The sequence below is a fragment of the Lactuca virosa genome, chromosome 9, assembly GCF_052849685.1.
Source record: "Lactuca virosa cultivar CGN04683 chromosome 9, Lactuca_virosa_CGN04683_v6, whole genome shotgun sequence".
Classification (NCBI taxonomy): Eukaryota; Viridiplantae; Streptophyta; class Magnoliopsida; order Asterales; family Asteraceae; genus Lactuca; species Lactuca virosa.
The window spans coordinates 67,486,765-67,503,880 of NC_136434.1; the positions used below are offsets into that span (position 1 = coordinate 67,486,765).

The 17,116-nt window shown below is 31.9% G+C and overlaps 2 protein-coding genes across 2 annotated transcripts; one reads left to right on the top strand and one right to left on the bottom strand.

Moving 5' to 3' along the window:
• Nucleotides 1–1,820: 1,820 nt before the first annotated feature.
• On the bottom strand, nt 1,821–2,588 carry LOC145139342 (uncharacterized). Its single transcript, XM_079073199.1, has one exon. The coding sequence runs from the start codon at nt 2,586–2,588 to the stop codon at nt 1,821–1,823; it is 768 nt and encodes a 255-aa protein (XP_078929325.1).
• Nucleotides 2,589–14,857: 12,269 nt separating this feature from the next.
• On the top strand, nt 14,858–16,822 carry LOC145137561 (peroxidase 64-like). The gene is made up of 4 exons (XM_079071692.1): nt 14,858–15,117; nt 15,551–15,739; nt 15,950–16,112; nt 16,206–16,822. Exons 1-4 carry the CDS (start codon nt 14,908–14,910, stop codon nt 16,601–16,603), a joined length of 960 nt encoding a protein of 319 aa, XP_078927818.1. The 5' UTR covers nt 14,858–14,907; the 3' UTR covers nt 16,604–16,822.
• Nucleotides 16,823–17,116: the final 294 nt, after the last annotated feature.

Here is a 17,116-nt window from a genome sequence, read left to right on the forward strand (position 1 = left end):
GTTTTCTAAAAACGAAACTTGTGTAGCTTTTTCAGAAAGAAGATAAAGACCGGATCTAGCAAATCTTTTGATTTGAAAGGCCATAAATATGTTTCCTTTCTCCGAGATATCTACACCTCAACACTATATATAAAAGAATACACAAACATGATCAAATGCATCAATGCAAAACACAATTCACAACATACAAAGATAGGAGATGTCCTTAATCATTGAGGTATTGCAAATGGAATCCAAGATTTATGTTCACCAAGAACAAAGAAAGAGAAAAAACCAATCTTTCTAACCAACGAGTTAATAGGATCCAATCTTTGTAACCTTCGAGTTATGAGAGTCACCAAGACAAAACTCGAAGGTTTCATTATTTGTGATCCATGATAGAAGATATGAGGAGCACTGTCTTGTTGAAGAGGTCTTTGGATCTCGATGGGAATTGGTGTAGCAGTGAGAGCGTCTATGGAAATTAGACGTGCCATGTTACCCAGCTTCACTTCATCCCATCGAAACAGAGATAGGCTGCACGAGAAAGATGAGATCAGTGTCCAGAAAAACAAGTTTAGACACAGTTCTCTCTTATCTTGACTGATCATCAGTAAGATGCTTAATGTCATTCAACGTGATCATTAGCTTCAGGGATAGAGTAGTTGGTGCTAAAGAAAAGATACAAAGCCAGCTTCAACCAGTTCTACTCAGAAGATCCTACACCGAAGGATTGATACACTGATCCTTTCCTAAAGGAAAAATCAATGAAAGTCAGCGTCAAGACGAGGGCAGAAGATCCTGAGACTTAGAGAGTGAGAGAGAAGAAAACACATAGTAAATAATGGTAGTACAATATAAAATGTATACTCCTTTGGTAAAATGAAGGCTAGAAGGATTTCTAAAGCACAATTAGGTTTGCAATAAAATAAAAAAGTATATCTTTAGAGTACAAAAGAAGCAAATAAAAAAATAAAACAATATTGTCAAACATAAATAGAATCAAAGCATATAAATGTTATTGTTCCTGAATGTGGTGAGCACAATTGCGTTCCTTGATTCCATGACTTTTCCTTCATTGCAGTTGTAAAGAACATTGTAGCCAGTGTCACACAATTAACTGATTGAAACGAGATTTTTTTAAGGCCCTTGACATAGAACACATCTTTTAGCTCGACTGATTCATACCATAGTGTACCCAAGCCTTTGACTTCTCCATCACTGCTATCTCCAAAAGTGAAAATAGGACCATCTTTCTCCACAAAATCATTCAAAAGGAACTTAAGACCAGTCGTATGTCTAGAACATCCACTGTCTAAGGACTAGACATGCTCCAGACCTTGACGAGTATAAGAGGGATTCCAACTTTTCATCTTTGACTCCTTGACAGCTTGATAATAACCAACATCACATCTGATGAACCTGCTATCAGGTGCTTCATTGACAAGAGCCATAAGACCTTTAACCTTTAGTCATTCGTCTTTAGATGAATCCTCTTCTTCAACCCATTCTTCAGATTCCTCCCGCTTTGCGATAAAAGCTTTTGGTAGAGATATGTCCTCCTTCTTTATGTGGGCCAACAACTTGTTGTACATTATTTCATAGCTTTCAGGGCTTTAAGATTCTCTCTTTTCTTTACATTCCTTGGAAAAGTGGTCAGGGCTTCCACAATTGAAGAGATTACCTGGATTTCTTTTATCAGTGTTATGCTTTCTCGCTGAGCTATTTCCTTTGGACTGAGCTCTTCTGGCTCCATTAGTTCTGCTTTCTTCATAGCGTTTAACAATGAGAGCAACACTAGCAGCTAGTTCGTCAGGGATTTCATCATTATTTATTTCACCCTAATCAAAATCATCAGAGTCATTGATGAGACTGACATCTTCTTTTCTAGAGACCATGGGTACATATTTTTCTTTGTTGGAGTCCCTCATGATGTCTTTACAAAGAGCTTTAGTTTCTTTGAAATTTAGTAGATTTCCAAACAAAGAGTTGAGATCCATGAGGTTTATTTTCTTACTGTTCTTGAAAACATCAACGTGATGTTCCCAGTTTTTCCCAAGAGTATCCAAGAAATTCAAGACCAACTGAGAGGAATGCTTGACAATCCCTAACCTGTACATATCATTCACCAAACAGTTAAACCTGTTAAAGGTTTGGGTTAGAGACTCACCTTGCTGAGTTAGGAAATGCTTGTATCTCCGGTTGAGATTGTTGATGGTTGTTGCTTGAACTTCCACAGTGCCTTCATAAACCACAATTATTGTTTCCATCATCTCCTGAGCAGATTCACAGTTTTGAACCAGATGATACACATGATAATGAAGAGAGTTTCCTATGGTTTCCCTTGCCTTAGCATCAAGACTATTAAGTCTTTTGTCATCATCGTCGTAGCTAGTCTTTGGCTTTTGTTTTATAGGACCAGAAAAAGCGTTGTTAACCATAGGTTGATACATGGGAGCGTGTGGACCATTATCGATGATGTTGAGCATATCAAAGTCTATTGTTTGAAGAACAACCATAACCTTTGATTTCCACATTTCAAATTTGTGTTCATCGAAAGGAGGGATCTTGTTTACATCAGACGACTTTGGATTATAGGAGGAAGACATGATAACTTAAATGTATCGTAAACCCGCTCTGATACTAATTGAAGGTTCATATTGATCGGATGCACTCAAGTATGAATAATGAAGAACAAACAAACAAAACAAAGAGTAAACGGAAACAGAAGAACAAGGATGACTACAAAGACGTTTTCACTAAGAAAAGGTTCTCACAAAGAGAACAGTCACACAAAGGGAGACACAAAGCTCTATTAGGGTTTTACCCTAATAGTATACTATATACGATTACAGAAACAAAGATACCACTATTAGGGATATATTCTAATCTATATAAGGTTTGATCCTAATCACTAATATTATGGATCATATATCTATTCTATAATTATAGATTATATCTACGTATTATACAAACGATGACTAAGATCATGAGGATTATGCTGTCACTGATGAAGTTGTTGCTGGGTCTGGTGCTGGTAGACAATGTGTTATGTGTTTGACTCATCAGATAATAAGGTGTGACCTTACACACATGTATGTAGCATAAAAAGGTCTTCCAAAAAGTCAACTGAAGCTTCCAAAAAAACACAGAAATGCTACAAATAGAAGCAAGAGGGAAGACACTCTTTCTCTCACTACATCTCTTTCTAACTTCTCATCTCTCTCTCTCTCTCTCTCTCTCTCTCTCTCTCTCTCTCTCTCTTTTCTTACAGCAGAAGAAGCCTCCAACGGAGATTTTTTTCCAGCCAAAGAGAAGGCAACAACCCCCTCCTCCTATTGAGTAGCACCACCCAAACACCACTTCATTACTGCTACCGAGCTTGATCTTCACTCTCCCTCTATCGTTATTACACCGACAAAGAGAAGAAGAAGGAAAACTGATGAGCAAGCCAGCTATGGCAACCCTCCAACTACCCATTCGATCCTCCATCACCTCCAGCACCCCTCTCTTCGTTACTGCCCGATTTCGAGTTCACACCACCGGCGATGAGGCTAAAACAGCCGAGAGAAAACACACCGGAAAACCGGCTGTCGACCTCTCCACCTTCGATTCCTAAGTTGTTCAAGCCCCTTCTTCTTCCTTGTTTCATTAAACCACCACCCACCACCTGCTTCTGTGCTTGCAGCTACCCATCGAGACCAAAACAACCTCCCGACGAGGCTTAAATTGCCGGGAAAACTGTCACCGGAAAAGTGTCGATTAATCTCCCTTCTCGACCATTTCTAGCTTTGAAAACCACCACATTCACCCTCCTTGGATCTCATCTATCCCTCATGGCCTGCCCTCTCTTGAAAATAACAGTTGAAACATTAGAAATCAGTTAGATTGAGTTCTCCAGTGAGAAATTTCGGCAACACCTCATACTCTGACGAACATTGTTCTGATGAGCTTTAGGCTGTAAAAATCAGTTTTCTAAAATCCTATCTTATATATCTACAACCCTGTGTACTGGGAATATTTAAAAGGTACCTCGATTGAAAACGAGAAAACGCGAATTAGTTTCTGATTTCCCGAACAAATCGAACTCATGCAACTAGGGTGAGTTTCTATCGCCCCACTTTTATGATTTTATGACTTTGGGGGATAATACATGCTTATTTGTTGAAGTTTTAATGGTTTACAAGTTTCTATACCCTAAAATGCATCATACTTTGTTATTGGTTAATAGTTTGTGAAATAACATCCTAAAATTCTATAAGTCACCGATAAATCATACAAGTTTAAGTAGAATGCTTAAATTGATATGCCTAAACTTGGGTGTGAAATATGGTTATATATGTTGAGAAAAACCAAAAGTTTATAACTAGGTTGTTATAATGATACAAGTATTTACGACAAATCATAAAAGTTTGAACTTTGCTATATATAAATTCATGAGCATGTTTGAAATGTATGAAAAGGCTTTGCATAGAACTTAGATGATATACAAACCAAAACTGTACAAACCAAAAATGTACAACATAAAAGTACGTTGCCTAAATTGGTTGAAAAACAAAGATTGAACAATTATATGATCAATAGTTGAAAAATATTAAAAAGCAACTATTATTTATATATTCTATGAAGTTATGTAAAAATGAATTTAAAAACGATTTTTATTATATTTTTAAAACTATTATAAAAATATAAATCATTTTTACTAAATTACGAAATTTGTCATATATGATAGCATAATTGATTTCCGGATTTTAAGAATCGCTATCTATGAAATTATCTATCATATTAATTATGTAACTTATCAATTTTGATGGAAATTATTGGTTTCACTTTGGTTGAAACCTGTGAAATATTATAAAAGCAGTCGTTATGCTGCCCAAATTCCGTCACGACAGACAATAAAATATGGAAATACGTTAAGTCTTACGAATCTCAAATACTAAAAAGACTTCAATCAATAATTATGCCTAAACATCAAAGAATTATAGGTGTTCAATAAACTTATAATGAAAAGTGTAGGATTAGGATGCCTAGACACATTGTTAGGATCCAACACACACGAGTTTTCTATATGAGCTATGTTCGTTTCTAAAATCCATATGAGCTAGGATTATTTCCTTAGCTATATGGGCTATGTTTTTAACTACACTAAGACTACATATATGTTTTTAACTACACTATGACTGCATATCTTAGTAAAATCCCTTTGCGTTATAATTGTTAATCCATATGGAACGTGGAACGTCAAATATAAGATCGGTTGTATAGACTTATACGGGTAGACATCCCGCGAACGATTGCTAGCTGAACCATCGTTTGACGAGTTGAAATCGTGCTGGTGTAGAGGTCTCATTTAGCAGTTCAGTTATGAGCTCATTATAGATCCTAGATTCGTTTAGTTACCGTATAGAATTGAAATACGATTTATATGGGGTTTTTGTTCATGTATACAAGTTGAAAGAGGTTATATGTAGTTGGATAGTTGTGACTCAAAATGATAAGTGTCATTACCAACATTAAGTTATATAACACTTAATTAACATCATGACATTACTGGTCAAGGTTTAGTAACTTACATTTAATAAGTTATTTATATAAACCCTTCATTATTGCGCTATGAAAACACAACATTTATATGGGAGAAGTTTGCCCCACGGAGTAGGTGCTAGTTCCCAAATTAAGTAAGATAACACTTAATAAATACTATGACACAACCATATAATGTTTATAAACTCAAAAGATTATGAGTTATTCATATAAACAATGTAATCGATCTTACGAAATTATAAGAGTGAAATTGATTATTTTATATTATCACAGAGTGTGACATGTCTTTATTTTATATAGCTGAGTATTCAAAATCCTTTTAAAAATACATTTTGGTCATGGGAACCGTAACATTTGATATAAGTTTGACTTACTTATATATTTATAAAATTTTGTATTTTTGGATTTGAACAAAAACTATATGAGTCCAAAAACACTTTTATAACTTATCTATTTTATACTTTTGATAGAAAAGTATGTATTTATAAAAACTGGCCAACCAGATAAAATTTTATAAAATAACTTTTGGTTATAAAAGTACTCCGTGTCAAAATCTGTAGAACTCACCAACAATCTTTTGTTGACGTATCTTAATTCATGTATTCTCAAGTTTATTAGCAGGTCGGAAGAGTTTGCATAGAAGACTTTCCATTTTTACTATTCCTTTGTAAACGCCGAATTGTTAGGCGTGAGTCACGATTTAGTAATAGCCATCGAACATGTAATTTATATTTCGGTAATAATAGAAGGTTATATTTGTGTTGTTCAATATATGTTCAATAATTGTGATCACTGATTTGTGTGTAGCACCTCATCGTTTCCGCCGACAGTCGGGGGTGTGACAGATTTCACTTCCCTCAATAACACTTGATGAAGTTCCATTCATCAACAACCAATTCCCAAAATCCTCAAAGCTCCAATTAGTGTATAAGGTAAGTTATCAAATATCATTTTTTTACAAACATCATGTTGAACATGAGATATGGATTGCAATCAATTTCATTTAATGTTCAACTTTTAGTAAGGTGCCTTAGATATCTAACTCCCAACACATTAGAGAAACAAATCCCATTTTGACTACATAGGCCTCTTGTATAGTTCATACCATACCTAATAATGTTCTTTATAACTACCTGGTTAAAGAACAACACTTAACCATATCAAATTATAACATTCCCCACACTCAAGTACCAAATATGTATCTCAAGTATAAGAATACAAAGATAATACCTTTCTCAAGTATCATTCATGATAACTTTGTCTATTTTCATATTATGAAAGTCAACTAATTCAATTTATATTATTCTTATCTCATAGTTGTTCCTACAACTATGACCGACTATGCAAGTTTTAGAATAACTAGATTATTCATGGATTAAACATGTTAACATAGAACAAAACAAATATTAATGAAAAGATCATTTGTTAATATATCAAAAAAACATAATAGTTACTGTTACAATGTTCCAATATCCAAATACTAAACCCAAATCAAATCCCATTACTAGAATAAGGAATTCTTGCTAATCAAGCTTGACCTTCATACTCATATCATGGAAGGACTTCGTGAATGGGTACAACTTATTTTTGATCTGTGTGAATTATGAAAATCCGATCATCTCCTTACTTAAATTTATTCCAAATATAGTTAAATCTCTAGAGTAGATGATTGGTTTTTTAATATGAGTTAGAGTCCTTAGCTATAGTAAGTGCACTCTCGTTGTCACAAAAGATTTCTAGGGGATCCTGAAGCAACAATGTATTCTTAATTATTTCGTAGTAGATTATGCAACTATCTTTTGCTTGGAGCTCATTCCAAAAAAACCTTTCTTCATTCATAATGAAGTCATAACCTAATTATAATTCATAATTATCTCTATTTGTTTTGAATTCAACATCTTGTGTAACAATTTAAATTAAGATCTCCTTTTAAACTAAAAAATGCGAGAACATTCTATAGTTCTTCGTAAGTACTTTTATAATGTCCTTTATGGTCATCCAATGACCTTCTCATGTATCCTTTCGGTATCTTATTATTATGTTCAAAGCGTTATCATACATATGGTCTTGTGTATAACATGAAATATATGATGGATTCAGTTGCCAACGCAAATGGAATACCATTCATCTTATTTAGCTCAACTATTTTTAGGACTTTTTGAGACAAACTCAAAATGGTGCCATGTGGCATTAACAATAATCATCTCTAGGAGTCTCGCATCTTGATCTCTTTCAAGATTTTCTACATATACATTAATACTTAACCTTTTCGTTCGCCTTAATCTATCTATATAGATCCTTATTCCTATAACATAGTTTGACTTTCCTAAATCTTTCATTTATAAATACTTCTTGATTCAAGACAAAAACCTCTTGAATAATCAAAATGTCATTTCTCATGATGAAGTATGTCAGATACATACAAGACTAGGAATATCAGCGTGCTCCCATTAGTTTTCTTGCAAATATAAAGGTCATACTCATTTTCAATGAAATCAAACTTTGTTATTTACTCATGAAATATAAAGATTCCTATTTCAATATGTTTTATTTAAATCTACAAATGGATTTCTAAAGCTCACACATTTTATTAATATGAAATATAAAGATTCCTATTTCAATATGTTTTATTTAAAACTATTGTTAACTTTTGCTACCTCAGGTTGTGGTTCTTGATCTAGTTCAAGTTCCATATGCCTCCCACTCGCTTTGTACATTAGAAGCTCGCTTTCTAAGAACAAAGATTTCAGAGAAATAAATATCTTATCTTGGTAGGATTGTAGAATTAATAGCCTAAACAATCCTTAGGATATCCTATAAATATGTACTTAGTAGATCCTGGGTCGATGTTTACTAGAAGCTTAGTGTCCCACATAAGCTTCACATCCGCACACAATTAAGTAAGATAGTTAAGGATGAAACCATTCCATGCTAAATGTCACAAAGTGTTTTATCTACTTCTTAGTTGGATTAGTATTCAAAATACTGGTGATAATGAGTAAGGTATAATCATAAAATGATAAATAAAAAACATTTCTACTCATTAGAAAGTAAACAGTATCTAATAATGTTTGGTTCATCCTTTATCATTTCTAAGGACCTTGATGGTCCTATTGAGTAGTCTCTCAACTTCATATTAAAACATCTTTGAACATTTTTGTAACGAACCGACTTTTCTCAAGAAAATATTCTGGTGATTTATCAGAGGTTTACTATAAACCTTCAAAAACAAAATTTTTTAAGAAAACATTTTACATTCCATAATACTTCGGGTTTACAACATATCTTAACCATAATTTAAAGCAATAAGGATATACCAAATACAATCTACATCTAGTCCATGTCCTTGGTGCTACTGTCCTATATCGTAGTACGACTACTACCTGAACTTGCAACACATGAAAAACTACAAACATCATACAACATTGTCTGGTGAGTTATATAGATAATAAACACAACCAATTCTCATAACCATAAGCATATGTGATTCACACGAACCCTTCATACTTATATGCCAATAAATTCTTCATTAAACATTTAATGAAATGTCTACACTTACTTCTACCTTGCAAAGGACATGAAGTCCCAGGTAGACTCATACTTGTTCCCTTCTTGGAATATCACTAATTCCTTATCCCTCCCTGGGATATCACACTTTCTACTATTGCAAGAATATTCCACTCTCAAGAACTCTTATCAATGTTTCTTATAGAAAACCTCTTATATTGTTCCAATCACAGGAACCTATATCAATATTTCTGAAAGAATCACTTAATCATGTTCTTGTAAGGACCTCATAACAATATACTTGTGGGAATCACATATAAATATCCCTATAGGAATCATATTATCAATATTCCCATATGAATCCCATTTCCCTATATTCCCATAGGAATCACATATCTTCATTCTCGAAGGAATCACATATCTTTATTCCCAAAGGAATCACATATCTTTATTCTCGAATGAATCACATATCTTTATTCCTGAAGGTATTACCTATCTCTATTCCCAAAGGAATGAAACATCTCTATTCTTCAAAGGAGTCATATATCTCTATTCCCGTAGGAATCACATATCTCTATTTCTGAAGGAATCACATATCTTTATTCCCAAAGGAATTATATATCTCTATTCTCGAAGGAATCACATATCTCTATTCCCGAAGGAATCACATATCTCTATTCCCGAAGGAATCACATATCTTTATTTTTGAAGGAATCATATATCTCTATTCGCAAAGGAATCACATATCTTTATTCCTGAAGTAATTATATATATATATATATATATATATATATATATATATATATATATATATATATATATATATATATATATATATATATATATATCTATTCCCGAAGGAATCACATATCTCTATTTCCGAAGGAATCACATATCTATATTTCCTAAGGAATCACATATCTCTATTCCCGAAGGAATCATATATCTTTATTATCGAAGGAATTACAAATCTCTAAAGGAATCACATATCTCTATTCCTGAAGGAATCACATATCTCTATTCCCGAAGGAATCATATATCTCTATTCTCGAAGGAATCACATATCTCTATTCCCGAAGGAATCACATATCTATATTTCCAAAGGAATCACATATATCTATTCCCAAAGGAATAACATATCTCTATTCCCGGAGGAATCACATATCTTAATTCCCGAAAGAATTACATATCTCTATTTATGAAGGAATTACATATTCTTATTATTAAATAAGCACTTAATTTATTAAGTTGTACTTATGTATCATGTTATAACATGTATGTACAACTCATTTCTTTCATTTATTAGAATCCTACTCTTTACAATAGAACGTATAACTAATGTGAGAATGTTAAAGTTCCATAGAAGTCACCTTGTTAGTTAGTGAAAACTAACTACCATCAGCTCCAAATCACCAACTGATGCACTTGCTTAATCTTCTTTTCCAAAGCCTATTCACATATCATATAAAGTTCCTTAGAACTCATCCTAATCCATTTAGAGCTTAATAACATTCCAATTTAACAAAAATCATATTTTGTCCCAAAATACTAACTTGAAAAATCTTTGTCATGAAACTAATTAAGCTCCATGAATTAAGTTTCCGTACTACTTAATCCATCAAGTTCTTAACTCAATTTCTGCATAACGTGATTTTCACTATTTAGGGTTTAAAACCCTAATGAGTAAATACATGGATTCAACCATGGAGTCACCATGAAAGGCTTCTAATTAGCTTCTAAACACTTGCAATGACATCATAATCAAGTTATTCATCAATTATTTTGAGTTTCAAACTCGGATTGACATTTACCTTAAAAGCTCAAAATTTCAATCGGGAAGAAAATTACACATTTATGTGTTTCTAGAGATTACAACTTGTTTCCCTTGATACCAGCCTTCTCTAGACGACTTTATAGCCTCAAAATCGCCCTAAAAGAGCTCTGGTTTGAATCTTGTGAACTGGGTTCGAGAAAAAAGGTTTAACATATTAAATATTTATTTAGGCACCTTCACCGCACCGCAACAACCTCCTAACCACACTGTGGTGGCTGCATTTCCCAGATTCCATTCCAACTTCAAATAATCGTAACTTCTTTGTTTCAAACTTGATTTCAATGATCTTTATATCCATGCACAAGTATTAACAAGCCCTACAATTCTATATAATTACTTTTGGCTTAATTCATACAAAACTTAATCCATTAATTAATCCATGGCAAAAAGCTCAAAATACCAAATTTTCCCATTTTACCCTTTATGGCTCAAATGCACAATCTCTTGCCTTTCTTCTCTTGAACCAACTTATCTCATCTCATAATCACGACTTAACTTATCTCGGCTAATTTCACGAAGCTACATCTTCAGAAATTCATGAAATTCATGAAATTCATCTAAATGACCAAATTACCCTTTTGGTCAACAATCCACTCAACGTTAATTCTTTCTAAATTTCAGGTTCTTACAATTTCAAATGTTTCACATTTATATTTTATCATATAAAATATATTTACAATGACAATAGTTGTTAATGAAGTATCTTGCATTTTATCTTAGACATTCCTTTTGTAAGGATGCAATAAATCACCATGTATTATTCATAACAAAATTCATTTCTATACTATTTAGACAAAATAACATTAGTTATATTTTATATATGTAAATAAGATTCACATATGTTAAATAAAACATATTTTTTTCCTTAAAAAATCTATGTTTTGAAGTTTAAATATGTATCTCTTGTTTTTATTGAATAAAGATGACTATGTCACACATAAGTTTGATTCAAATAATACTTGAGTCTAAAAATGTTTTTTTATAGAACTATTGTTTGGAATATATATATATATATATATATATATATATATATATATATATATATATATATATATATACTTTATAATTGTATTAAAAGATCTAATTATCGAAATAAGAATAATCATTTCAAAATATGAATACGATCATTTGAAAAACGATTAAGTAAATTATAAATCATCTAATTATACAACCGAGACATATATTTAGTCAAATTAAATTTAAAACATACATTAGCCAAAACAATCATCATTTTACAAAACAAGTCTTTTACGTTCAAAACATAAATAATAAACTCCAATGTTCTAGTCTGCAACTTTTGCTTCTTGGTTCAAGTGGAATCCCAAAAATATTACTGTCTGCTCGTAGTCTGAACTTTTTCCGAAAAATGTATTATATCCAAGGAAAAATGACTTGTGAGGATAATTATCTATTCATTGTGTACACATTTAGACGACTTTTTTTATACACGATTGATGATAAATTTTTTAAAGTGTTTAAATGTTACATTTGTGACCAATTATCTTAGTTTACAGCTTACTTGACATATATGACACATCTTCGTGGCAAAGTAACAAGTAATGACATAAAAGGGTAATTATCAATTTGTTTGTTCATATTAAAGATTTTTTTTATACACAATTGTCCATCGATCTTGCTAGAAGTGTTCAAATGTTATCATTTGTAACTAATATTCAGTTTTGATGAGTAAGTAACTTTGTATTATATCTTCTAAAATTTGATGTTACTTTTAAATTTATTTTTATTGCATATTTTATATATTGTTACAAATAAATTTGATTTTATTGAATCTTCCTATAGAAGTAATAGCTACGAATTTACCATGGAACAAATTGCTACAAAATTTGTTACGGAAAAATAGTTATGACATTTGCTACGAAAATATAGCTATGAAATTTGCGATGGAAAAATGGCTATGTAAATATAGTTACAAAATTTGCTACGGAAAATGGCTACAAAATTGCCATGGAAATAAGGATACAAAATTTGTTATGAAATTATGACTATGGAAATTGCTATGAAAATATAGCCACAAAATAACATTTAAAGTTCATTTAAACATTAAAAATATTTTTAATTAAAAATGAAAGTTTGAAAACTATCAAAACTTCAATCAAAATAAAACATTGTTTAAAAGTAATATAATGGATATCACAATCGATTTCATGACACTTATTCATCGAATAAGTCTAAGTTATTTCAAGGGTTTGACATTATAAAGTTATATATAAAAGAGCGTAAAAAGTATATGAAATATAACCATTTTCAACCTTAAACCATCTATAGAACAACATTTATATTTATACTTCTTTATTGAGAAAAAAACTACATATTTACAAGTATGTAGTCCCTTTACGAATGAATGCATGATGATCATAATTTATACAACATTGTATACGTCTTTAAACTCTTTTTTTCTCAAAATTATTATACTTGTAAAATACATGAATACTACATGTTATGACAAATAATATATGATGTATACATCATCATAAAACACATTATGGTTATTGACTGTATAAATCGCCTTAAGCATTTGACATGAAAGAAAAATGAGTAACAAAATAGGCAAATGGATAAATGTTTTTTTTTCTATTATTAGATATATCAAAATTGCTAATAATTGCTTTATCAATATTTAAAAATTTCACTGTTCGTCATAAATGAGATTGAACAATTCTAACAAAATTAATGATTAACCGTGTATAAAGAATTAAAAGTTGCCTTAATATGAACAAAACAGATAGATAATTACCCTCCTATGACATTTTCCGTTTTAATTTGTCACGTAGATTCCACGTATACACAAAATAAGCTATAACCTAAGATTGTCGGTTATAATGGTAACATCTGAACACTTTTTAATAAGTTTGTTGGTCAATTGTATATAAATTTTTTACCTAAGTATGAACAAAACGAATAGATAATCACCGTTCTAAGTCACTTTCCCTATTTCCAAATTTCGTTGGTAATTTTCAGTAAAATGCCGACGGAACGTCCTGTCGCTAGACGTTGCTAAATAGTTGTAACCAATTAGGGTGTTTTTGATGTTGAAATTCTGTTGGAATTTTGTTGTCGGAAATTGCCCATATTCTTAATATTGCACGTCATCATATTTGAATTTGACTATATAGGTAAAAGTTCATTTGAGAGACGAACATAATTTTGTGAGACCGTGAGACCAAACTTTTTTAGTGACATATTCTAATATTCTATTGTTCGTAAAAATAAAATATGCAGTATATTCTAATATTATATGTTTTAGACTATTTCAATGTTAAATATGTTAACATTATTATTTTAGAGTATTAGAATATTATACATATTTAATTTAAATAAACACTAGAATATTAAAATATTTCATTAGAAAAAGTGGTCTCACGGTCTTACAAAATTAGGCCGTCTCACATGAACCTAACCTTGACTATATATTCTTGTAATCTGTTCGTTATGGATTTGGTTCCCCAAATAATACTTTTTTTTTCTCCTGTTGTTCTGTATTTTCTTTTCGCCTTTGTGCACAACTTAACGGTGGTATATTTTTGTCATTCAACTTTTAGAAACAATATATAACAAAGCTACTTTTTATTATTAAATTTTAAGTCAAGTATTTTAACGAAAAAAGGAATTGTATTAGTTGAAGTTATTACTTAACGTATACCTTTGGTACCTTTAGTTGCTGAAGATAAAAACTTCCACCAAAAACACAAACATATTATGCGCCACTTTTTGTTCCATACTTGCTCCATTTTATTGTACCATTAAATTATTGGACGAGTTTATACTTTGTAGTACCATTATATACAGTAGAGACAGAGTGCCGTATTTATCTAATTTCCCCTTTTTCTTATCTAAATTATGCCTCTAACAACTCATAACATGAACCTAAGGGTTTTAGCTCACCAACTATGCAAACACCAGAATGCAAAACCTTTAACTTTAACAAACGATTCCACAATCTTTTTCCCTACAAATACTTGGGTATTCTGTAAATCTCCATCACAACAAGAAATTGAAAGCATATAATTTTGTGCTAAGAAATGGCAGCCATCAATCTTTCTTCACTTCTTTTAGGGTTTTTAATGCTGATTCTTTTTAATGGTAGTAATGCATTGAGTTCTAATTACTACGATCAAACATGTCCCATGGCTGAAGCAACTGTTACAAGTGCTGTCGAGAAAGCCATGTTCAATGATAAAACAGTCCCTGCTGCACTTCTTAGAATGCAATTCCATGATTGCTTCATTAGGGTAAGTTGTATTTGTCTTTTCTCACTTGATTGCTTCGTTATAACTCATTTTGTTTAGAAGCTAGCTAGTGGTTTGAACAATTCAGTTTTTAGTACCTTGACATATATCAACATAAGTTCGAACTTGAAACTTCAAGATATGAAAAACTACTTAATAGTCATTACAAGATAGGATAGTGTCCCAATATTAGGGACAAATCTACATAATCTGTTGGCTACGCATAACCTGAAAACATTATTGTAATATTTAGCAATGTATATATAAATTAAGTCAAACACTCAAAATTTTATCATTCTAATAGATTTATGTTTACCAGATTATCATGGTTAACATAAACTCAAACTTTTAGTATCATTCTAGTGCATACCCTGATAATAATGAATCTTGAATTAGCAATTATACCTGATCATTGTAGTAATGTTTTTGTTTGAAGGGATGTGATGGTTCAGTGTTGTTGAACTCAACAAGAAAGAATAAAGCCGAAAAAGATGGACCTCCAAACATTTCGCTTCATGCATTCTATGTTATAGACAACGCCAAGAAAGCGTTAGAGGCTATGTGTCCTGGTACAGTGTCGTGTGCTGATATCGTAGCTTTAGCAGCAAGAGATGCAGTTCATCTGGTAATTAACTAATTAAGCATATATCTGATTTTTATAACAATGGTTTCAATCAAATAACATCAAATACTCTAATTTTTTGGATAAATCACAACGCATGTATAAATAACAATCACCATGAAATATAATGCAACAAAATTGGATAATTAACCCTACACCTTATGCCCTAATTATATTTTAGATAAATCCTAAACTCTAATTGTGTTTTTACAGTCTGGAGGTCCCAGTTGGGCAGTGCCAAAAGGGAGAAAAGATGGCAGGATTTCGAAAGCATCCGAAACCAAACAATTGCCCGCTCCCATCTTTAATATATCTCAGCTCCAACAAAGTTTTTCCCAAAGAGGTCTTTCCATTAATGATTTGGTTGCACTTTCAGGTAAATTCCAAACTATTTCTACATGTAAAAATTGTGGCTTTGTTACATGGAGTCCATAATTATAATCAAGAAACACAACTTCTTTCTTACTAGGAGGACATACACTTGGATTCGCTCATTGCTCCTCATTCCAAAACAGGATTCACAACTTTGCCACTAAACAAGACATTGATCCATCCATGCACCAATCGTTTGCAGCTAGCTTACAGAGCGTTTGTCCAATGCATAACAAGGTGAGAAATGCGGGTGCGAATTTGGATTCAACCCCTACTATTTTTGATAACAGATACTACAAGTTACTTCTTGAAGGGAAGAGCATCTTCACTTCCGATCAAGCCTTACTCACTAACCCAACGACTAAAACATTGGTCAATAAGTTTGCAAACTCGAGAGATGAGTTTGAGAAAGCTTTTGTGGAATCTATGATCAAGATGAGCAACATAGATGGTGGTGGCCAGGAGGTTAGATTGAATTGTAGAGTGGTAAATTAATTTTGTTATCATGTTTTTTTTTTTTGCAAATTTGTGACTCGTGAGCATGATCATTCAGATTCCAGTTTGGAATCCTTGGTGTTGTAACTAGATTTTTGTAAGGATTCAACAATAAAGGTTGTAAATGTGTGGAAGCGTGCTTCAGTTGTTTTTTTCTTCTAAATCTTGTAATGTGTGTAAGATAACACCTTTGTATAATCATTTTTGAAGCATATTTAATTTATCTTTCTAAGAGATTTATACGACCTTTAGAAAATAAGCTTACACTGAGATGGATAAAACAATTCGATTATGAAACCATTTTTGTTTGATCATCCGAAACCGGTCATTAGAATACTAACCCGTTCTATAATAGACGTCTGAGTCGTTCTAAACAGTAACACTTGTGGGACAATGACTGATTTAAAACCGGAATGAAATAATTTTTTAAGGAAATCAGGTTTCACTCTAACCCGTACGCTATGATTAGAACTCATGATTTCCTATTCTCTTTAGTATCTCGTTTTCTAAACA